This window comes from Trichechus manatus, unplaced genomic scaffold, assembly GCF_000243295.1.
Source record: "Trichechus manatus latirostris isolate Lorelei unplaced genomic scaffold, TriManLat1.0 scaffold00057, whole genome shotgun sequence".
Taxonomy (NCBI): domain Eukaryota; kingdom Metazoa; phylum Chordata; class Mammalia; order Sirenia; family Trichechidae; genus Trichechus; species Trichechus manatus.
This window is the reverse complement of record NW_004443993.1, coordinates 7,115,291-7,133,682: the sequence shown is the minus strand read 5'-3', so window position 1 is coordinate 7,133,682 and position 18,392 is coordinate 7,115,291. Positions and strand designations below refer to the sequence as shown.

Below are 18,392 nucleotides of genomic sequence, written 5' to 3'. Positions count from 1 at the left end.
AGATCAAAGACCACAGCCTTCAGTATGGATTACACCTCAACATAAAGAAAACAAAAATCCTCACAACTGGGCCAATAAGCAACATCATGATAAACGGAGAAAACGTTGAGGCTGTCATGGATTTCATTTTACTTGGATCCACTATCAACATCCATGGAAGCAGCACTCAAAGGAATATAATGATGCATTGCATTCGACAAAACTTCTGCAAAGACCTTTAAAGTGATCAAAAGCAAAGACGTCACCTTGAAGGCTAAGGTGCGCCTGACCCAAGCCATGGTGTTTTCAACTGCCTCATATGCATGCAAAGGCTGGACAATGAATAAGGAAGACCAAAGAAGAATTGATGCCTTTGAATTGTGGTGTTGGCAAAGATTGAATATACCATGGACTGCCAATAGAATGAAAAAATATGCCTTGAAAGAAGTACAACCAGCATTCTCTGCAGAAGCAAAGGTGGCGAGACTACGTCTCACGTATTTTGGACGTTATCAGGAGGGATCAGTAACTGAAGAAGGACATCATGCTTGGTAGAGGGTCAGCGAAAAAGAGGAAGACCCTCCGGAAGATGGAATGACACAGTGGCTGCAACAATGGGCTCAAACATAATAATTATTGTGAGGATGGCACAGGACCAGGCAGTGATTCGTTCTGTCACACACAGGGTCACCATGGGTTGGATCTGAGTCGACGGCACCTAAGAACAACATGTACTTTCAGACGGTCCCTGGGTGGCAGAAATATTTTACCCTGGACTACTAACCAAAAGGTTGGGTGTTTGAACTCACCCAGTAATGCAGTGAAAGAAAGGCCTGGAAATCTGCTTCCCTAAAGATTAAGGTCAAGAAAATCTTATGGAGTTCAGTTATACTGTGTAACACATGGGGTCACCATGAGTCACAAATGACTCGAGTTTTGGTTTTTTTTTAATTTTTATATTGTTTTGTTATGAAAGGAGGCCCTGATAGTGCACACGGTTAAGAGCTGGACTACTAACCAAAAGGTTGGCGGTTGAAACCCAACCACAGGCACCTTAAAAAGAAAGGCCTGGCATTCTCCTTCCGAAAGATCACAGCCTTGAAAACCATCTGGAGTGCAGTGGTAGTCTGCACACTTGGGGCCACTATTGTTATAAAAAGATCTCCGGGATAATCCATGATATCTGTTGTGTAACAAAGTTGGGTAAATAAAAATGTCTATGTATATTTGCTTGCTTTTATATACACACTGGCAAAATACCTCGGCAAGCAATAAACTTTTATCTAAAGGTAGTTGGTGGAAGAGGAATAGGCTGGATGAGGACAAGAGTAGGAACAAGTCTTCATAAAGCATACTTTTAAAGTTTATACTGAATTTTGAACTTTGAAGATGTTATCTATTGTAAAAATATAATTTAGTACACTAAACTACTTTTAAGTATGACAGAAATTAAATTATATATTTAATGTCAATAAAAATTGCCATTTGCAATTACAAAACCATTTAAATTTAATCATTCGGTTTATTATTAAATGGTCTAACACTACATTTGTGCAAATGGTAAAAATGTAAATTAGAGCTCTCTTTCCAAACACAGTGACCATGGATAAAAGAGTCTGTACATCTATTTTATCTTAGTTGGGAGGATGTTTCTAAAATGGCTAAAATATTTAACACATTAGGGGTTCTGTTGTGACTTGTTAAATGTAACAGGAGTCTTTAAAAACCTTCTCAATCAGATTTAAGTGAGATTTAGGATAACATTTACATTAGTTGAAACAGACATTCCGGTGTGTTTAAGAAGTTTTATGCCCATGAAATTGAAAAAGTCTCAGTAGAAACTCACAATTGATCTAGAAATTTTCATCCATTGGTGGAAAATGTAAACCCAAGAACTTAAATACACACATCTTGTATGTTGAGATTCTCTGGCAAGAAAGAATAATTTTAGATTCTAATTCAAGACTGTGGTGAGCAGTTAAAAATTATAGGGATTTAATACCAGATCTAGGTACATGGAGCCAAGGTAGCAAAGTGTTTAAAGCACTCGGCTGCTAACTGAAAGGTTGGCCGTTCAAACCCACCAGCTGCTCTGTGGGAGAAAGATATGGCAGTCAGCTTCTGTAAAGATTACAGCCTTGGAAACCCTATGGAGCAGTTCCACTCTGTCCTTACAGGGTCGCTATGAGTTTGAATCGATTCGACAGCAATGGGTTTGGTTTGGTTTTTTGGCTAGGTATAGGCAGGTGGGAGAACAAAGACCTAGATCAGGATTTCATGGTTCTCATACACCCGAGAAGCTCAAGGCTAAAGAATTTCCCACTGGAAAAGGGATGAGTCTGGAGACCCCACACAGAATCCAGCTGGACTCACTGTCTCCTGTGTCATTCTTTTGGTGACAATGGTATCAGAGCACCAAATCCCACTCAGGCCCCCATAAAAAGAGTCAGGACCTACCCCTACGAACTCCCTCTCCCTTCTTTACCCATCGCACAGTGTGAGAGCTAGAGCTATAGTCTTAAAACTGCACCAAAAAGCCTGCAATGCCTAGTGAATCCAAGAACAGTTTTTTAGTGATGGGTCAAGGATGGCCCGAGAGGGCCTGGAGCTCAGCCTCCTCAGCGAGAGCTGCTCCATTTGCAGGCTCTGGTCAGGAGATCTTCTCATTAACACAAAGCACCAAGGCCCAGGGTAGTGATGTTACTGCCCATGGTGCCAGCTCCAAGAGTCACATAAGGAAGGTTACCCCAGGCATCCAATGCTTGAAAGAAAACCACAGAGGAAGGTGCCAGTGACACTGGAGTAGGGCTTAGGATGCCTCCCAGGGCCAGTCCTTCAGCCTCCATGCCATTTTTTTATTGTTGTGCTTTAAGTGGAAGTTTACAATTCAGGTTAGTCTCTCATACAAAAATTTATACATACACTGTTATGTGACACTAGTTGTTGCTCTCCCTATACTGTGACAGCACACTTCTCCTTTCCACCCCGAATTTCCCGTGTCCATTCAACCAGCTCCTGACACTCTGCTGTTTCATCTCGCCTCTGGACAGGAGCTGCCCATTTAGTCTTATGTATCTACTTGATCTAAGAAGCACCCTCTTCACGAGTATCATTTTATACCCCATAGTCCAGTCCAATCTCTGTCTGAAGAGTTGGCCTCGGGAATGGTTTTAGATCTGAGTTGACAGAGAGTCTGGGGGCTATGTCTTCCAGGGTCCCTCCAGTCTCAAACCATTAAGTCTGGTCTTTTTGCTAGAATCTGAGCTCTGTACCCCACTTTTCTCCTGCTCCATCAGGGATTCTCTGTTGTGTTCCCTGTCAGAGTGCTCATTGGTGGTAGCTGGGCACCATTTAGTTCTTCTGATCTCAGGCTGAGGGAGTCTCTTGTTTATGTGGCCCTGTCTCTTGGGCTAATACTTTCCTTGTGTCTTTGGTGTGCTTCATTCTTCTTTGCTCCAGGTGGGTTAGGACCAATTGTTGCACCTTAGATGGCCACTCACTAGCTTTTAAGATGCCAGATGCCACTCACCAAAGTGAAATGCAGAACGTTTTCTTAATAAACCTTGTCATGCCAATTGACTTAGATGTGCCCTGAAACCATGGTCCCCAGACCCCCATCACTGCTACTCTGTCCCTCAAAGTGTTTGGGTGTATTCAGAAAACTTCTTAGCTTTGGTGTAGTCCAGTTGTGCTACTTTCCCCTGTAGTGTGTGTTGTCCTTCCCTTCACCTAATTCTTGTCTACTATCTAGCTAGCGAACACCCCTCTCCCTCCCTCCTTACCCCCATAAACCATCAAGGAATGTTTTCTTCTGTGTCTAAACATTTTCTTGCGCTCCTTCTTGTAACAGTGGTCTTATACAATATTTGTCCTTTCTAGACTAACTAAATTCACTCAGCATAATGCCTTCCTGATTCCTCCATGTTACATTTCACAGCTTCATCATTGTTCTTTACCATTGCGTAGTATTCCATTGTGTGAATGTACCATAATTTGTTTATCCATTCGTCTGCTGATGGGCACACCTAGGTTGTTTCCATCTTTTCGCTATTGTGAACAGTGTTGAAATGAACACGGGTGTGCATATATCTATTCGTGTGATGTCCTTGCCACCTTTTTACCTCACTGAGGAACCACAGGGGCGAGACCACATAGCTTGTACCCTAACAATTCACACCCAGCTCCACTCCCTTATGGCAAGAATAACCCAGCTCTCCGTAGTACTCACCATGTCCTTGCTCCAGCTTCTGGAAGTCTAAATGAATGTCCTCCCTGAGCCCAAGAAGCCACTTCAATACGAGGGATGGGAAGCTGAGCTGCTAGGAAGTTTGGAGGCAGAAGAATAATGTTTGGTCCACACACCAGTCAGAGCAGTTGAAACCCTTACTTGTGATTTTTGAATGGGGAAGATGGTCACCGGAGGTCCCCAGCTGCCTAGACTGGACTAGTTCTTCCTGTGTCACACCTGGGACCTGAAATGGAAGAAGGATGGGGGGAAGAAAGTGTTGAGCAAGGAAAGAGTTCTTGGCCCTCAGCTCTTTCCCTGGGAAGGGCTACCTCTCAGGCTCAAGGCAATGTTCCACTATTAGTGCATCTGCATTTAAGGCAGATCTGCCTCCAGCCTTCCAGGGCACACACTTGCATTCTTCACACAGCTCCACAGGCCTCTTACTTATGGCAACATCACAGATGGAAGAATTCCTCATAGCAGAGCATGAGAAGCATCCAGGCATGGAAAGTCTGGAAATCTTCAACCTGATTTCCTCCAGGGAGTCAGGGGTCCAAAGCTGAGGTTGTGGGTTCACCTATGTAATTTTGCCCTTAGTAGATCAACACGTACACTTTTATTTGATATCTACATGGGTGAACCTTCAGGAAGAATATATTTTTCAAGTTTGGTCAATGAACTCACCATGCTTCATTGACTTTAAGTACAGTTAAAACCATTCTGTTGTGCTAAAAATTTTTTTTTTTCATTTCCAGCATCGCAATATGTGATCAGTACTTTTCCTGCTGATTTGCATTTAACATTTCTTTCTTCCCCTTGAGTTTTGTTTTCCCTTCGCTCTCAGACCATGACACCACCAGTCCCTAAGCTTCTGAGAAGTCTGGGAGGATTACTGAATACTTTCTTTCAATGTTATAATCAACTAATACATGAAAAAATCATTAGGTTTTCTCTAAGGAGCACTCTCCTGCATCTGTTTCTGTTTCTTTCCACACACTTTCCCACTCAGGTGACTCCTACTCTATTTCGTAGTCTCAGTGTAAATGTTCTCTATCTCTCTCTTTCATTATTTTCTCTAATAGCGCTCTCCAATTTTAATTCATATCTTTATTTCTACACTTATTTTCAGTATAAATTAGGAACATCTCTGGTATGTAGAATCTCAAGTCCATCCCTGACCTACTGAATCAAAATCTGCATTTTAACAAGATCCCCAGGTTATCCACACCAACATTCAAGTTCAAGAAGCATTCACTGCTTTTTAGCCTGCAACTCAAGGAATAAGCATTCTATCAACTGATGCCTTTTCAGCTATCTACATTATATCGTTCCACTATGTTCCTGACCCACAACCAATCTCCACGTCTAGGCTACCTCATAGTCTTCCTTAACTTGCTCATAACAAGCTTCTGGCTGACATCATTCAATCATGGTTATCATTTCCAAAATCTACTTGCAGCAAGGAACTGGAGTGTTCTGTTTTAAATCACAAATATACTCACACCCATCCCTGTTCCATGCCCATCAGTGGCTGTCCACTGGCCTTCAAAAAGCCTAGAGTAGTCAGTATGGTTCTAAACATCCTGCTGCCATTGGTTCTTCCAATCTGGCTCATGACAACAGTCCCACAACCCACGTTGTTTTCTCTGCTTCTATCATCTCTGACGGAGTTATCAAGGCACAGTGGTTAAGAGCTCAGCTGCTAACCAAAAAGTCGGCAGTTCAAATCCACCAGCCACTCCTTAGAAACCATATGGGGCAGTTCTTCTTTGTCTTGTAGGGTCACTATGAGTTGGAATTGACTCGACAGCAACAGGTTTGTTTTTTTTGGTATCATCTCTGATTTTCATCAAGGAATGGATGATAAGGGGTTCTCTGCTGCCTCAGGGATTTATATATTCATTTCATTCTAATGGAAACACACTTTCCATCCCCACCCATTCTACATGCTATCATCCCTGTTAACCATGTATGAAGCTAAATTTAATTTTCTGATCTTCGCTTAAGTAATTTTTCCTTCCAAGCACTCTAACCTGACTCTTTGGTTAGGTCCTTTTATTACAAGTGTCTTAGTTATCTAGTGCTGTTATAACAGAAATTCCACAAGTGGATGGCTTTAACAAACAAATTTATTCTATCACAGTCTAGGAGGCTAGAAGTCCAAATTTAGGGTGTCAGCTTCAGGAGAAAGTTTTCTCTGTCAGCTCTAGGGGAAGGCCCTTGTCATCAATCTTCCATTGGTCTATAAGCTTCTCAGTGCAGGGACCCCAGGTCCAAAGGATGCACTCTACTACTGGCTCTTCTTTATTAGTGGTATGAGGTCTCTCTCGTCTCTGCTTGATTCTGTCTTTTATATCTCAGACTGACTCAAGATGCAATCTAATCATAGAGGTTAGAATATACAACACATAGGATAATCACATCAGATCACAAAATGGTGGACAACCAGGCAATACTGGGAATCATGGCCTAGTCAAGTTGACACACATTTTTTGGGAAACAATTCAATCTATAACCTTCCACCCTTTGGTTCCCCAAACTTCATGTCCTTGCCACATGTAAAACACATTTATCCCATCATATCATGCCAAAAGTCTTAAATCAACTCCAAGTCCAAATTCCATTCTGGGGCAAAATTCTTCTTTATCTGTGAAATCTAGAATATAAGTTATCTGCTTCCAAAGTACAATGGTAGAACAGGTACAAGATACACATTTCCATTAGAAATGGGAGAAACTGGAAAGAAGGGATAACAGACACCAAGCAAGTCAGCAGAACACATCACATTAGCTCTCAAGGCTTGAAAATAATCCTCAGTTTTCTGAAACCATCTAGGTAATGACCTGGCCCTGCAGACTCTTGGTGTTGGCCACTCTCCAGATTCTGGGTAGAGGCTCCTAGGCCCTGAGATTCAGCTCTGCCTTCCAGGCCCACTGAAACAGCAATTCTGTTCCCTCACATCTGGGTGGCCCCATTCCCCTAGTCCATCTAAGTGGTAACCTCACACCCTCGGCCGTGGCAGGCCCTGTTCTTCTGTCCCTTGGGCATGGCAGCCCTGTCCCCTCAGCTTTGGACAGCTGATTCGGCCCCATCCCACTGGAACTCATGAAAGGTAGCCCCATACTCTGGAGGACACCTCATGGGCCAAATTAATGTGTAACCTGGTGTACTAAGGAGATCACGTGGTAAATAAACATGGTCGACTCCATTACTCGTGGACAATACCGTTTGAAATATGAAGGCTGCCTGTGGATACTGCTCCAACTTTAGAAAAAAAATTCTTTGTGTGTTAAAAATGCAAAGAGCACAAGACTGTGGATGGTTTGACTACTTCTAAGACTGAGGTGACTTATACTGGATGTGGAGAACTTGCATAATATGACCAGGTGGTCCAATGTACATTGACTACACCAAGTCTGAATTAGCTGGTCTGGCAATGGTAATACCTTGTCCAATTGTGCTGAAAAAGGGAGCTTTTGCATTACTTGTAGTGAAACGTATACTGTTTATATAATGTGCCATGTTGGGAGAAATATGTTGTTTTTAGATAAGTGAAACAGAACATGCTCTACACACGTAAGATTGGACAAATACAGCACTTAGAACTATTCACATGGCTTGGATTAAGCCACAACGGGGGTGACTAGTTGGGATCTCTCTTCCAAGCAATCCTGATCAATTTGCTGGGGACAGTCCTACTAGTAACGCTCATTAAATACTGCCTCAAATGATGCACAGATACAGCATTTACTAGAGTTATGCACCAAATAATGGACATGCAGCTCAACATCCAAAATGGGTGATGGGCATACCAGGACTTCGTACTGCTTTGCTTCTTTTTCTGTCACTCTGATGCAAGTCGGCAGATGGACTGTTGGGTGAATGGTCTGCCTCTGCACCTCACATCCAGGCTACCTAAGTAAAGTCCTTGGGCCCAGAATATTCTTTCAAAAGGGGACTGAAAATTGGGTCTCCTCCTTTTTCCCAGTTCCTTCTTACCAGAGAAGGCTTCCCCCTGTATGGGAACACGGTAACTTTCTATGTCTCCTGCACATGTGCGGGCACCATACAGCACCTGGCCAACCCCACTTCTATATCTGTTCCTGACAGGGAGGGAACGCAGTCTCTCGTGCTATGGCACCAGAGAGAGAATGTTAGAGCTAGCCTCGGAGTGTGCACTGAAGGGTAAAGAGGCTTTGAGAGGTCGACAATGAGCACCCTCATGTGGTCCGCTAATTCACTATCATTTGCTGAGTCATTCTTATGTAAGCCCCTGGCTTGTAGGCATTATTGTTCACCACCACTATAAAACCTATGCCCTCCCACTAACGGGCACAGAGATTTGCTTTGATCCTGCAGCTGCTCAGGATTTGGCTTTGTATGTAAGTCTCCCTAATAAACTTCAGTCATACTGGCTCCAATTTTGGTGGTAAATTTCAAGTTACTGGTCCATGCCTGGACATAAATTAAAAATCTTGCGCATCAAATGACTTTATCAACAAAGTGAAGAAAAAACCCACAGAATGGGAGATAATATTTGAGAATCATATATCTGATAAGGGCTTAGTATCCAGAATATATAAAAACCTCCTACCACTCAACAAGAAACCATGGTGGCCCGGTGGTTAAGAGCTTGGCTGTGAACCAAAATGTTGGCAGTTCAAATCCACCAGCCATTCCTTGGAAACCCTATGGGGCAGTTCTACTCTGTCCTATAAGGTCGCTATGAGTTGGAAACTACTCAACAGCAATGGGTTTACCACTCAGCAACATAAAAACAAACAAATCATTTTAAAAATGAGCTAAAAATTTAAACACATATTTCACCAGAGAAGATATGCAAATGGCGAATAAACACATGAAAAGATAATCCATGTCATTAGTCACTAGGGAAATGCAAATCAAAACCACAATGAGATACCACCTCACTCCTACTAAAATGGCTACTATCAGAAAAATAACAACAAGAGTTGGGGAGAATGTGGAGAAATTGTAGGTGGGATTGTAAAATGATGCAGCCTCCCTGGAAAACAGTTGGCTGGTTCCTCAAAAAAGTAAACATATAATTCCTCTATGAGCCAGAAATTTCCATTCCTAGGGGCCTTGGTGGCACAAATGATTAAGTGCTTAGCTGCTAACTAACAGTTGGCAATCTGACCACACTCAAAGGCTCTGTGGGAGAAAGACCTGGTGATCTGCTCCCATGAAGATTACAGCCTAGAAAACCCTGAGCGGTAGTTCTACTCTATCACATGGGGTGGCTATCTGTCAAAAATTGACTAGATAGCACCTAACAACAAGTATATACACAAACGGCTTGAAAGCAGGGAAGTAAAGAGGTACTTTTACACCAGTGTTCACTGCAGCACTACTCATAATAGACAAAAACTGGAGACAATCCAAATGTCAATCAACAGATGAATGGATAAACAAAATGTACATTCATGAATAGCAATATTACTCATAAAAAGAAATGAAGGTCTCATTAATGCTATGATCTGGATGGACACTGAAAGCACTATGCTAAGTAAATTTAGAGACCACCTCAAAAATAGATTTTATGCACTGAACACTAATAACCAAAGATCAAATGAGTTCTGGAATGACATCAAGAACATCATATTTGAAGCAAGAGGTCATTAAAAACAAAGAAAAGAGAAAATGAATGTCAGAAGAGACTCTGAAATATGCTCTGGGATGCTGAGTAGTTAAACTGAATGGAAGACATGATGAAGTAAAAGAGCAGAACAGAAGATTTCAAAGGGAAGCTCGAGAAGACAAAGTAAAGTATTATAATGACATGTGCAAAGATCTGGAGTTAGAAAAGCAAAAGGGAAGAACACGCTCAGCATTTCTCAAGCTGAAAGAACTGAAGAAAAATTCAAGCTTCGAGTTGCAATTTGAAGGATTCTATGGGCGAAATATTGAACTACGCAGGAAGCATAAAAAGAAGATGGCAAGAATACACAGTCACTGTACCAAAAAGAATTGGTCAATGTTTATTTCAGGAGGCAGCATATGATCAAGAATTGATGGTACTGAAGGAAGAATTCCAAGCTGCACTGAAGACACCGGTGAAAAACAAGGCTTCAGGAACTGATGGAATACCAATCGAGATGTTTCAACAAACAGATACAGTGCTGGAAATGCTCACTCATCTATGTCAAGAAATTTGGAAGACCAACTACCCAGTCAACCGATTGGAACAGGTCCATATTTATGCCTACTACAAAGAAAGGTGATTCAACAGAATGCAGAAATTATTAAACAATATTATTAATATCATATGCAAGTAAAATATTGCTGAAGATCATTCAAAAGCAGTTGCAGCAGTTCATACACAGGGAACTGCCAGAAATTCAAGCCAGATTCAGAAGAGGACATGGAACCAGGGATATCACTGCTGATGTCAGATGGATCCTGGCTGAAAGCAGAGAATATCAGAAAGATGTTTACCTGTGTTTTATTGACTATGCAAAGGCATTTCACTGTGTGGATCATAACAAATTATGGATAACACTGCAAGAATGGAAATTTCAGAACACTTCATTGTGGTCATGAGGACCCTATACACAGATCAAGAAGCAGTTTTTCAGACAGAACAAGGGGCTACTACATGGTTGCAAGTCAGGAAAAGTGTGTGTCAGGGTTGTATCCTTTCACTACACTTATTCAGTCCATATGCTGAGCAAATAATCTGAGAAGCTGGACTATATGAAGAAGAACCTGGCATCAGGATTGGAGGAAAACTCATTAAAAACCTGAGATATGCAGATGACACAACCTTGTTTGCTGAAAGTGAAGAGGACTTGAAACACTTACTGATGAAGGTCAAAGTCTACGGCCTTCTGTATGGATTACACTTCAAAACAAAGAAAGCAAAAATGCTCACAACTGTACCAATAAACAACATCATGATAGAGAAAAGATTGAAGTTATCAGGGGTTTGATTTTACTTGGATCCACAATCAACACTCATGGAAACAGCAGTCAAGAAATCAAACAACATACGGCCCCCGGACACCCTTTTAGTTCAGTAATGAAGTCACTCCAGAGGTTCACCATTCAGCCAAAGATTAGACAGCGCCGTAAAACACAACGAGACTAATGGGGCACAACAATCCAGGGACAAGGACTAGAAGGCAGGAGGGGACAGGAAAGCTGGTAATAGGGAACCCAAGGTTGAGAAGGGACAGTGTTCACATGTCATGGGGTTGTTAACCATTGTCACAAAACAATATGTGTATTGTTTAATGAGAAACTATTTGTTCCGTAAACCTTCATTTAAAGTACAATAAAACAAATCAAACAACACATTGCATTAGGGAAATCTGCTGCAAAATAGCTCTTTAAAGTGTTAAAAAGCAACATGTCACTTTAAGTTCTAAGGTGAGCTGGACCCACGCTATATTTCCAGTCATCTCATATGCATGTGAAAGCTGGACAATGAATAAGGAAGACTAAAGAACTGATGCCTTTGATTTACGGTGTTGGTGCAGAATACTGAATATTCCGTGGACTGCCAGAAGAACAATCAAACCTGTCCTGAAAGAAGTACACCCAGAATACTCCTTAGAAACAAGGATGGTGATACTTTGCCTCACATAACTTGGACATGTTATCAGGAGGGACCAGTCCCTGGAGAAGGACATCATGGTTGGTAAAGTAGAGGGTCAGCGAAAAAAAGCAAGACCCTCAACGAGATGGACTGACACAGTGGCTGCAACAATGGGCTCAAGCATAACAATTATAAGGATTACACAGGACTGTGCAGTGTTTCGTTACATTGTACATAGGGTCGCCATCAGTCGGAACCGACTTGACGGCACCTAACAAGTAAGTCAGACATAAAAGATAAATACCGTACGATCTCACTTATGTGAAATACCTAGAGTAAGCAAATAAATACAGACCAAAGTTTATTCCTGACTACCAAGGGCTGATGGGTGGGAGGAAGGAGGAGTTAATGCTTAAGAGGCACTGAGTTTCTGCTAAGGATGAAGGAAAAACTTGGAAATGGATAAGTGATGGTTGTGCAAGATGTTGAAAATAATATTACTGAATCGTATATGTAAGAATGGATGAAATAGGAAAAGGTTTTGTTACGTATATTTTACCACGAGCGTGGGCACACACGCACACATACGCACAAATAGAATGAAATAGTGCCTTAAAAAAAAAAAAGAACAAACTTAGTTTATTGGTCTGAATGTGTGAATGAAAGGAGGAAAATTTAGATAATATGGGGATATAAGCAGGTTACTTAGATTTAATGCCAACCTTAGGCTGTACTAAAGAAATAAAATCACATTTGAGGACCTGCAGTATGTAGAGAACGAACTTTTTAAGGTAATTGGATCCGGATCACCTTATTATTAATACATGTATATATAAAGTAACAGGACTACATTCACAACGAGGAGACCTGGTGCCGCAGTAGTTAAGCAACTGGCTGCTAACCAAAAAGTTGATGGTTCAAACCCACCAACGGCTCCAAGGGAGAAAGATGTGGCAATCTGCTCCTGTAAAGATCATAGCCTTGGAAGCCTATGGGGCAGTTCTACTCTGCCCTATAGGGTTGTTATGACTCGGAATCAACTCGATGGCACACAACAAGAACAATTTCCATAATCAAAACATCTCGTGAATTATAATTCTAAATAGTTAAAAAAAAAAAAAAGAGAGAGAGAGGTTACAGTAATGTCTCTGGCATTAGCAATGATTTCTCAGGACACTTAAAATTAGACATCTAAAATTTTTGAAATAATATCTGCAGCTGCTGCTTGACTCCCGTTCTTATTGTTAGTTGCCATTGAGTCTATTTCTACTCATGGCTACCCCATGTGTTCAGAGTAGAACTTCTCTATAGGGTTTTCAAGGCTGTGATCTTTTGGTAACGGATCGCCAGGGCTGTCTTCCAAAGCACTTCTGGGTGGGTTCAAACCACCAACTTTTCAGCTAGTAATCTTAACCATTTGTGCTACCCAGGCACACCTTACTTCACCCTTTAGTGTCTCTGTATTTTTTCATAAGTTTTTTCTAAGTAAAATATTATCCTTTTGTTGCTCTTACATTCAATAGATTTGAAATAGACATATTTCCTTCATTCTACATTATACCATTTGGTTCAAAAAGAAACATATCCTCTAGTCATATTACAGATGCCACAAATTACTTACTTAATTTAAGCTTTTGCAGGTTCAAAATTATTTAGTATAAGTCATGACTTTCTAATAGTTCTACATTTATTTAAGCAAGAGTACTTTGTACAATAATTATCACAAAGGATGAGGTGCTTTTTGCAACACTGTAGTGTGGGTGACCCTCTAGGATCTACGCAAAGTATTCTGATTACTTTCATTACACTTGCCTCCCATTTTGTCCTCATTCCCAATATACACTCACTGCTCTCACAATGGGAATAAGAATGGCTTTTGCTCCAAGAAGCTTTCAACCTATTAAGACGCGTGGTTCTTTCGTAGCAAAAACTGTGGTTGAATCACCAGCATCCAATCCCACACAGATTCTGTCTCAGCTATTCCTTAAGATCTTGTTCAAACACTGGGTGTGTGATCTCTATAAACCTCTCATTGCCTATATCAAGTTCGTTCAATTACATCACATTTTACATCAGAACAACTAGGACTGGACATGCTTTTTCTCACAAAATCATAAGAAAATTTCTGCATTACAATCAGAAATTTCTACAAATGTACCTATATTTTTCTGACCTTGGGATAAAGAAGGCTTAAATGCATGTACTACAAATTCATATTTCTAAATTCTTGATCTTAAATACCTTAACTATTAGACTCAAAATCCAAAACCAAACCCACGGCCAACTCATAGCGACCCCAGAGGATTTCCAAGGCTGTAAAACTCTGTGGAAGCGGACTGCCACCTTTTTCTCCCGCAAAACTGAAGGTCGGTATGCACTGCTAACCTTTTGATTAATAGTCCAATGCTTTAACCAGTGCGTCACCAGGGCTCCTTAACCATTAGAGGGGGAGCGGGGAGTGTATTCCTCACTAGAATCTTACATTTTGTATGACCAGTGAAACTTAACCCCTGCCTTGATGAAAACAAATGGGAGTCGGGTGGGCTGGAGGTGGGAGCAGGACATTCGGACTCAGGCTAACTACGCCGGGATTCCATGAAGCCCGTGACGCTTCATTTCTCACAAACTCCCAGGTGAGGCTGACGCTGCTGGTGTGAGAGTCACGCTGTTGCTCAGCGAGGATTCCCGAAATTTACTTGTAAATGCTCCCAGGGAACCAGGTCTAGCCCACCTACACCACCGTCCCAACCTCAACCCCGCAGAAAAGAGCAGCGGCCCAGGGGAAGTGGGGCGGGCTCTCAGAGCCGGAGGAGAAAGAGGGGAAGGCCGAGGCGGGGGCAGCAAGAAAGCAGAAAGACGGCAGCGGCTGCGGCGGCAGGCTCCGGGCACAGCACGACTGCATGAAGCCCCGAGCCTCTGGAACAGCCCAGGGAGGGAGAGAGGACAGGAGTGCGCGGAAGACCAGGCGCAACGCCTTCGCCCTGCAGGCTACATCATGTACATGACCAGGCAGGCCGCCTACAGATGCAAAACCTACCTCACACCTCAGCAGGAGTGCGACGAAACGTGGCTGCCCGTCCGTGGTCGCACACTTCCACTTCCGGTTAGGGACTCTGGGTGGCGAAGGGGAGGGTTTCCGTGCGCATAGAGGACTCCACCTGTTGCCCGCGGGGTTCACAGGCTTCTCCCGGGATTTGGGATCTGGGCACTTCTGCTTTATTTCCTCTATAGATAACAGCCTAGGTTTTCTGAACGTGGGCGTCAATAGTCAAAGATTTCTAATACCCTTTGAGAGCAAAGATGGTATTTGCACACTTCAAAAATTTTTACTATGTTCTTTAGAGAAGTAATTTGTTTGCTCCTCATAATTATTGGCCATCTTTACAATGGTCGAAAACTCTAATTTGGCCTCTATTTCATGCCTTGTCATCTCTTTTTTTTCGTTCTCCATATGTATTGAAGTGGTTGGTATGTGTATACACATTTCAGATTGTTATGTCTTCTTGGTGAATTTCCCTTTTATCATTCTGAAATGCTATTCTTCAACCCTGCTAATTTTCATTCTAGTCTTCCCCCCTTGCTATTTTTCTGATGGTGATAAACTTGGATCCCATTATTTGCAATTTATCTATATATGTTTGTTCAACCCTACTAAACATGTAATTTCAGAAGTACTAAACAACACTGCTCGGAGAAACAAACCTACCAACTAAAGAAGTATTTCTTTACAGTGCTTTTCATAGTGAGCCTTAAGTTTCCAGAAAAAACAGGCTCTCCAAAGTTCTTTAGGTTAGCTTCTTTTTTGTGTCACCACTATCAGGGAGATTGTCATAAATTTTTAAAAGAGTTAGATTCATTTGTCACAGTTTCTTTCCCACTCTGAGATCCACAAATATCCCGGATGCTTGTTACAAGTTTGCATATACCATAGTCCACTCTTTGTGATGTATAATTCTATGGGTTTGACAAATTCTTAGAGTCTTGTAAACATCAATACCATACAGAAGTTATATCACCTTAAAAATGCCTTTCTGAAGCCCCACTGTAGTCAACTCCTCCTGCCTTCCTCACTGCTCTCTCAACCACTGATATGTTTTCTACCTCTATAGTTTTGCCTTTTCCAGAATACTGCATAAATACACCTATCCATTAATTCCCATTGTGATCTGGCTTAACTTACAAAAATCACATTTAAGATTTATCCATGTTCTAGTGTGATTATGGTGAGTTCTGTTTACTGCTGAATCATAGGCCTGTCTATTGATGTACTAAAGTTGGCTAATCCATCTGACTGCTAAAGAACATCTTGTTTTCAGGTTTTGGTGATGATGAATAAAGCTGCTATAAAAATTCCATACAGGATTTGGAGTGAACATGAATTTTCATTTCACTTGGGTAAATACCTAGGAGTGGGATCATGTCATTATCTGGAAAGTGTATCTTTAACTTTACAAGAAGTGGCCAGTTTCCAAAGTGTGTGTACCATATAGCATTCGAACCACTGAATAAAAGTTCCTATTACTTTACATTCTCACTCACATTTGGGATTGTCAGATCTTCTTTGTTTAGTCATATTAATAGGTGTTAGTGGTATCTCATTGTGGTTTGAACTGGTACTTCCCTAATCATGTTGAGCATATTTTTATAAGCTTATTTGCCATCCATATATATTCTTCTTTTCTGAATAATATTTCATTGTGTTTTTGGTGAAAGTTTACACACCGAATTAGGTTCCCATCTAACAATTTCTTTTTTTATTAAACTTTTAGGTGAAGGTTTACAGAACAAAGTTTCTCATTACACAGTCAGTTTGCATATTGTTTTATGACATTGGTTCACAAACCCACAACATATCAACACTGTCCCTTCTTTACCTTGGAGGACCTTTTCTCGTTTTGGTGAAAATAGATATAAGCCAAAGATACACCATTTCAAAAACTTCTACGTACAATTCAGTGACATCGATTACCTTCTTCCAGTTGTGCTGCTATTCTCACTATCCTTTTCCAAATTATTCCCTCACCATTATCTTCAACTCACTGCCCCCCAGGCTTCTCATCAAACCTTTGGAGTTGCTGTTGTCAATTTGATCTCACAGAGATAATGCTTTTTTTTTGTACTTTAGATGAAGGTTTACATAATAGTTTCTCATTAAACAGTACACATATTGCACTATGACAATGGTTAACAACCCCAAAACATGTCAACACTGTCCTTTCTCAACCTTGGGTTCCCTATCACCAGCTTTCCTGTCCCCTCCTGCCTTCTAGTCCTTGTCCCTGGACTGCTGTGCCTCATTAGTCCCATTTTGTTTTATGGGGCTGTCCAATCCCAGGCTAAATGGTGAACTTCGGGAGTGTCTTAGTCATCTAGTACTCCTATAACAGAAATACCACAAGTGGATGGTTTTAAGGAAGAGAATTTTATTTCCTCACAGTTAAAGTAGGCTAAAAATCCAAATTCAGGATGTCAGCTCCAGAGGAAGGCTTTTTCTCTCTGTAGGCCTTCTTCTCTTCAGTGTTCCTTGGGACTAGAAGCCTCTCTGCGCAGGGACCCCGGACGAAAGGATGCACTCTGCTCCCAGCACTGCTTTCTTGATGGTATGAGGTCCCCATCTCACTGCTCACTTCTATCTTTTATATCTCAAGAGTTTGCCTTGGGACACAATCCAGTCTTGTAAATTGAGTCCTGCCTCACTAACACAACTGCCGCCCATCCTTCCTCATTAACATCATAGAGGCAGAATTTACCACACATGGGAAAATCACACAATACTGGGAATCAAGGCCCACCCAAATTGATGCACACATATTTGGGGGGACATAATTCAATCCATGACAGGGAGTGACCTCACCACTGAGCTAAAAGGGTGTCCGGGGGCCATACTCTTGGGGTTTCTTCAGTCTCTGTCAGGCCAGTAAATGTTTTGTGTGTGTGTTAGAATTTTGTTCTACATCTTTCTCCAGCTCTGTCCAGGACCCTCTGTTGTGATCCCCGTCAGAGCAGTCAGTCGTAGTAGCGGGGCACCATCTACCTGTACTAGCCAGTGTGGTGGACTCATTGGTAGCTGTGGTCCATTAGTCCTTTGACTAATGTTTTCCTGTATCCTGTTCTCTTCATTCTCCCTTACTCCCGAAGGAGACCAGTAGAGTATCTTAGATGGATGCTCAAAGGCTTTTAAGACCCTAGACACTACTCACCAAGGTAGAATGTAAAACATTTTCTTTATACAGTGTGTTATTACCAACTGAGCTAGATGTTCCCCGAGACCATGGTCCCCACAGCCCTCAGCCCAGCAATTCAGTCTCTCAGGGAGTTTGGATGTGTCTATGGCGCTTCCATGGCCTTTCTTTGTACAAGTTGTACTGCTTTCCCCAGTATTGTATACTGTCTTACCCATCACCAAAGTTACCACTTGTCTATTGTCTATTTAGTTTCCCCGACCCCTGCCATCCCTAGTAACCAACAGAGATCTTTTCTTTTTTGTGTGTAAACTTTTTCATGAGTTTTTACAGTAGAGGTCTCATACAATATTTGTCCTTTTGTGATTGACTTATTTCACTCAGCATAATGTGCTCCAGTTTCATCCATGTTATGAGATGCTTCACAGATTCATCATTGTTCTTT

At 41.6% G+C, this 18,392-nt stretch overlaps 1 protein-coding gene across 1 annotated transcript in view; it reads right to left on the bottom strand.

Annotated features, from left to right (window-relative positions):
- LOC101345715 (zinc finger protein 433-like) overlaps positions 1-18,392 on the bottom strand; it is a 135,634-nt gene that overhangs the window by 67,608 nt on the left and 49,634 nt on the right. The window contains 1 exon segment of the mRNA XM_023733080.1: positions 4,208-4,451. Coding sequence (XP_023588848.1) covers positions 4,208-4,210 — 3 coding nt within the window. The 5' untranslated portion in view covers positions 4,211-4,451.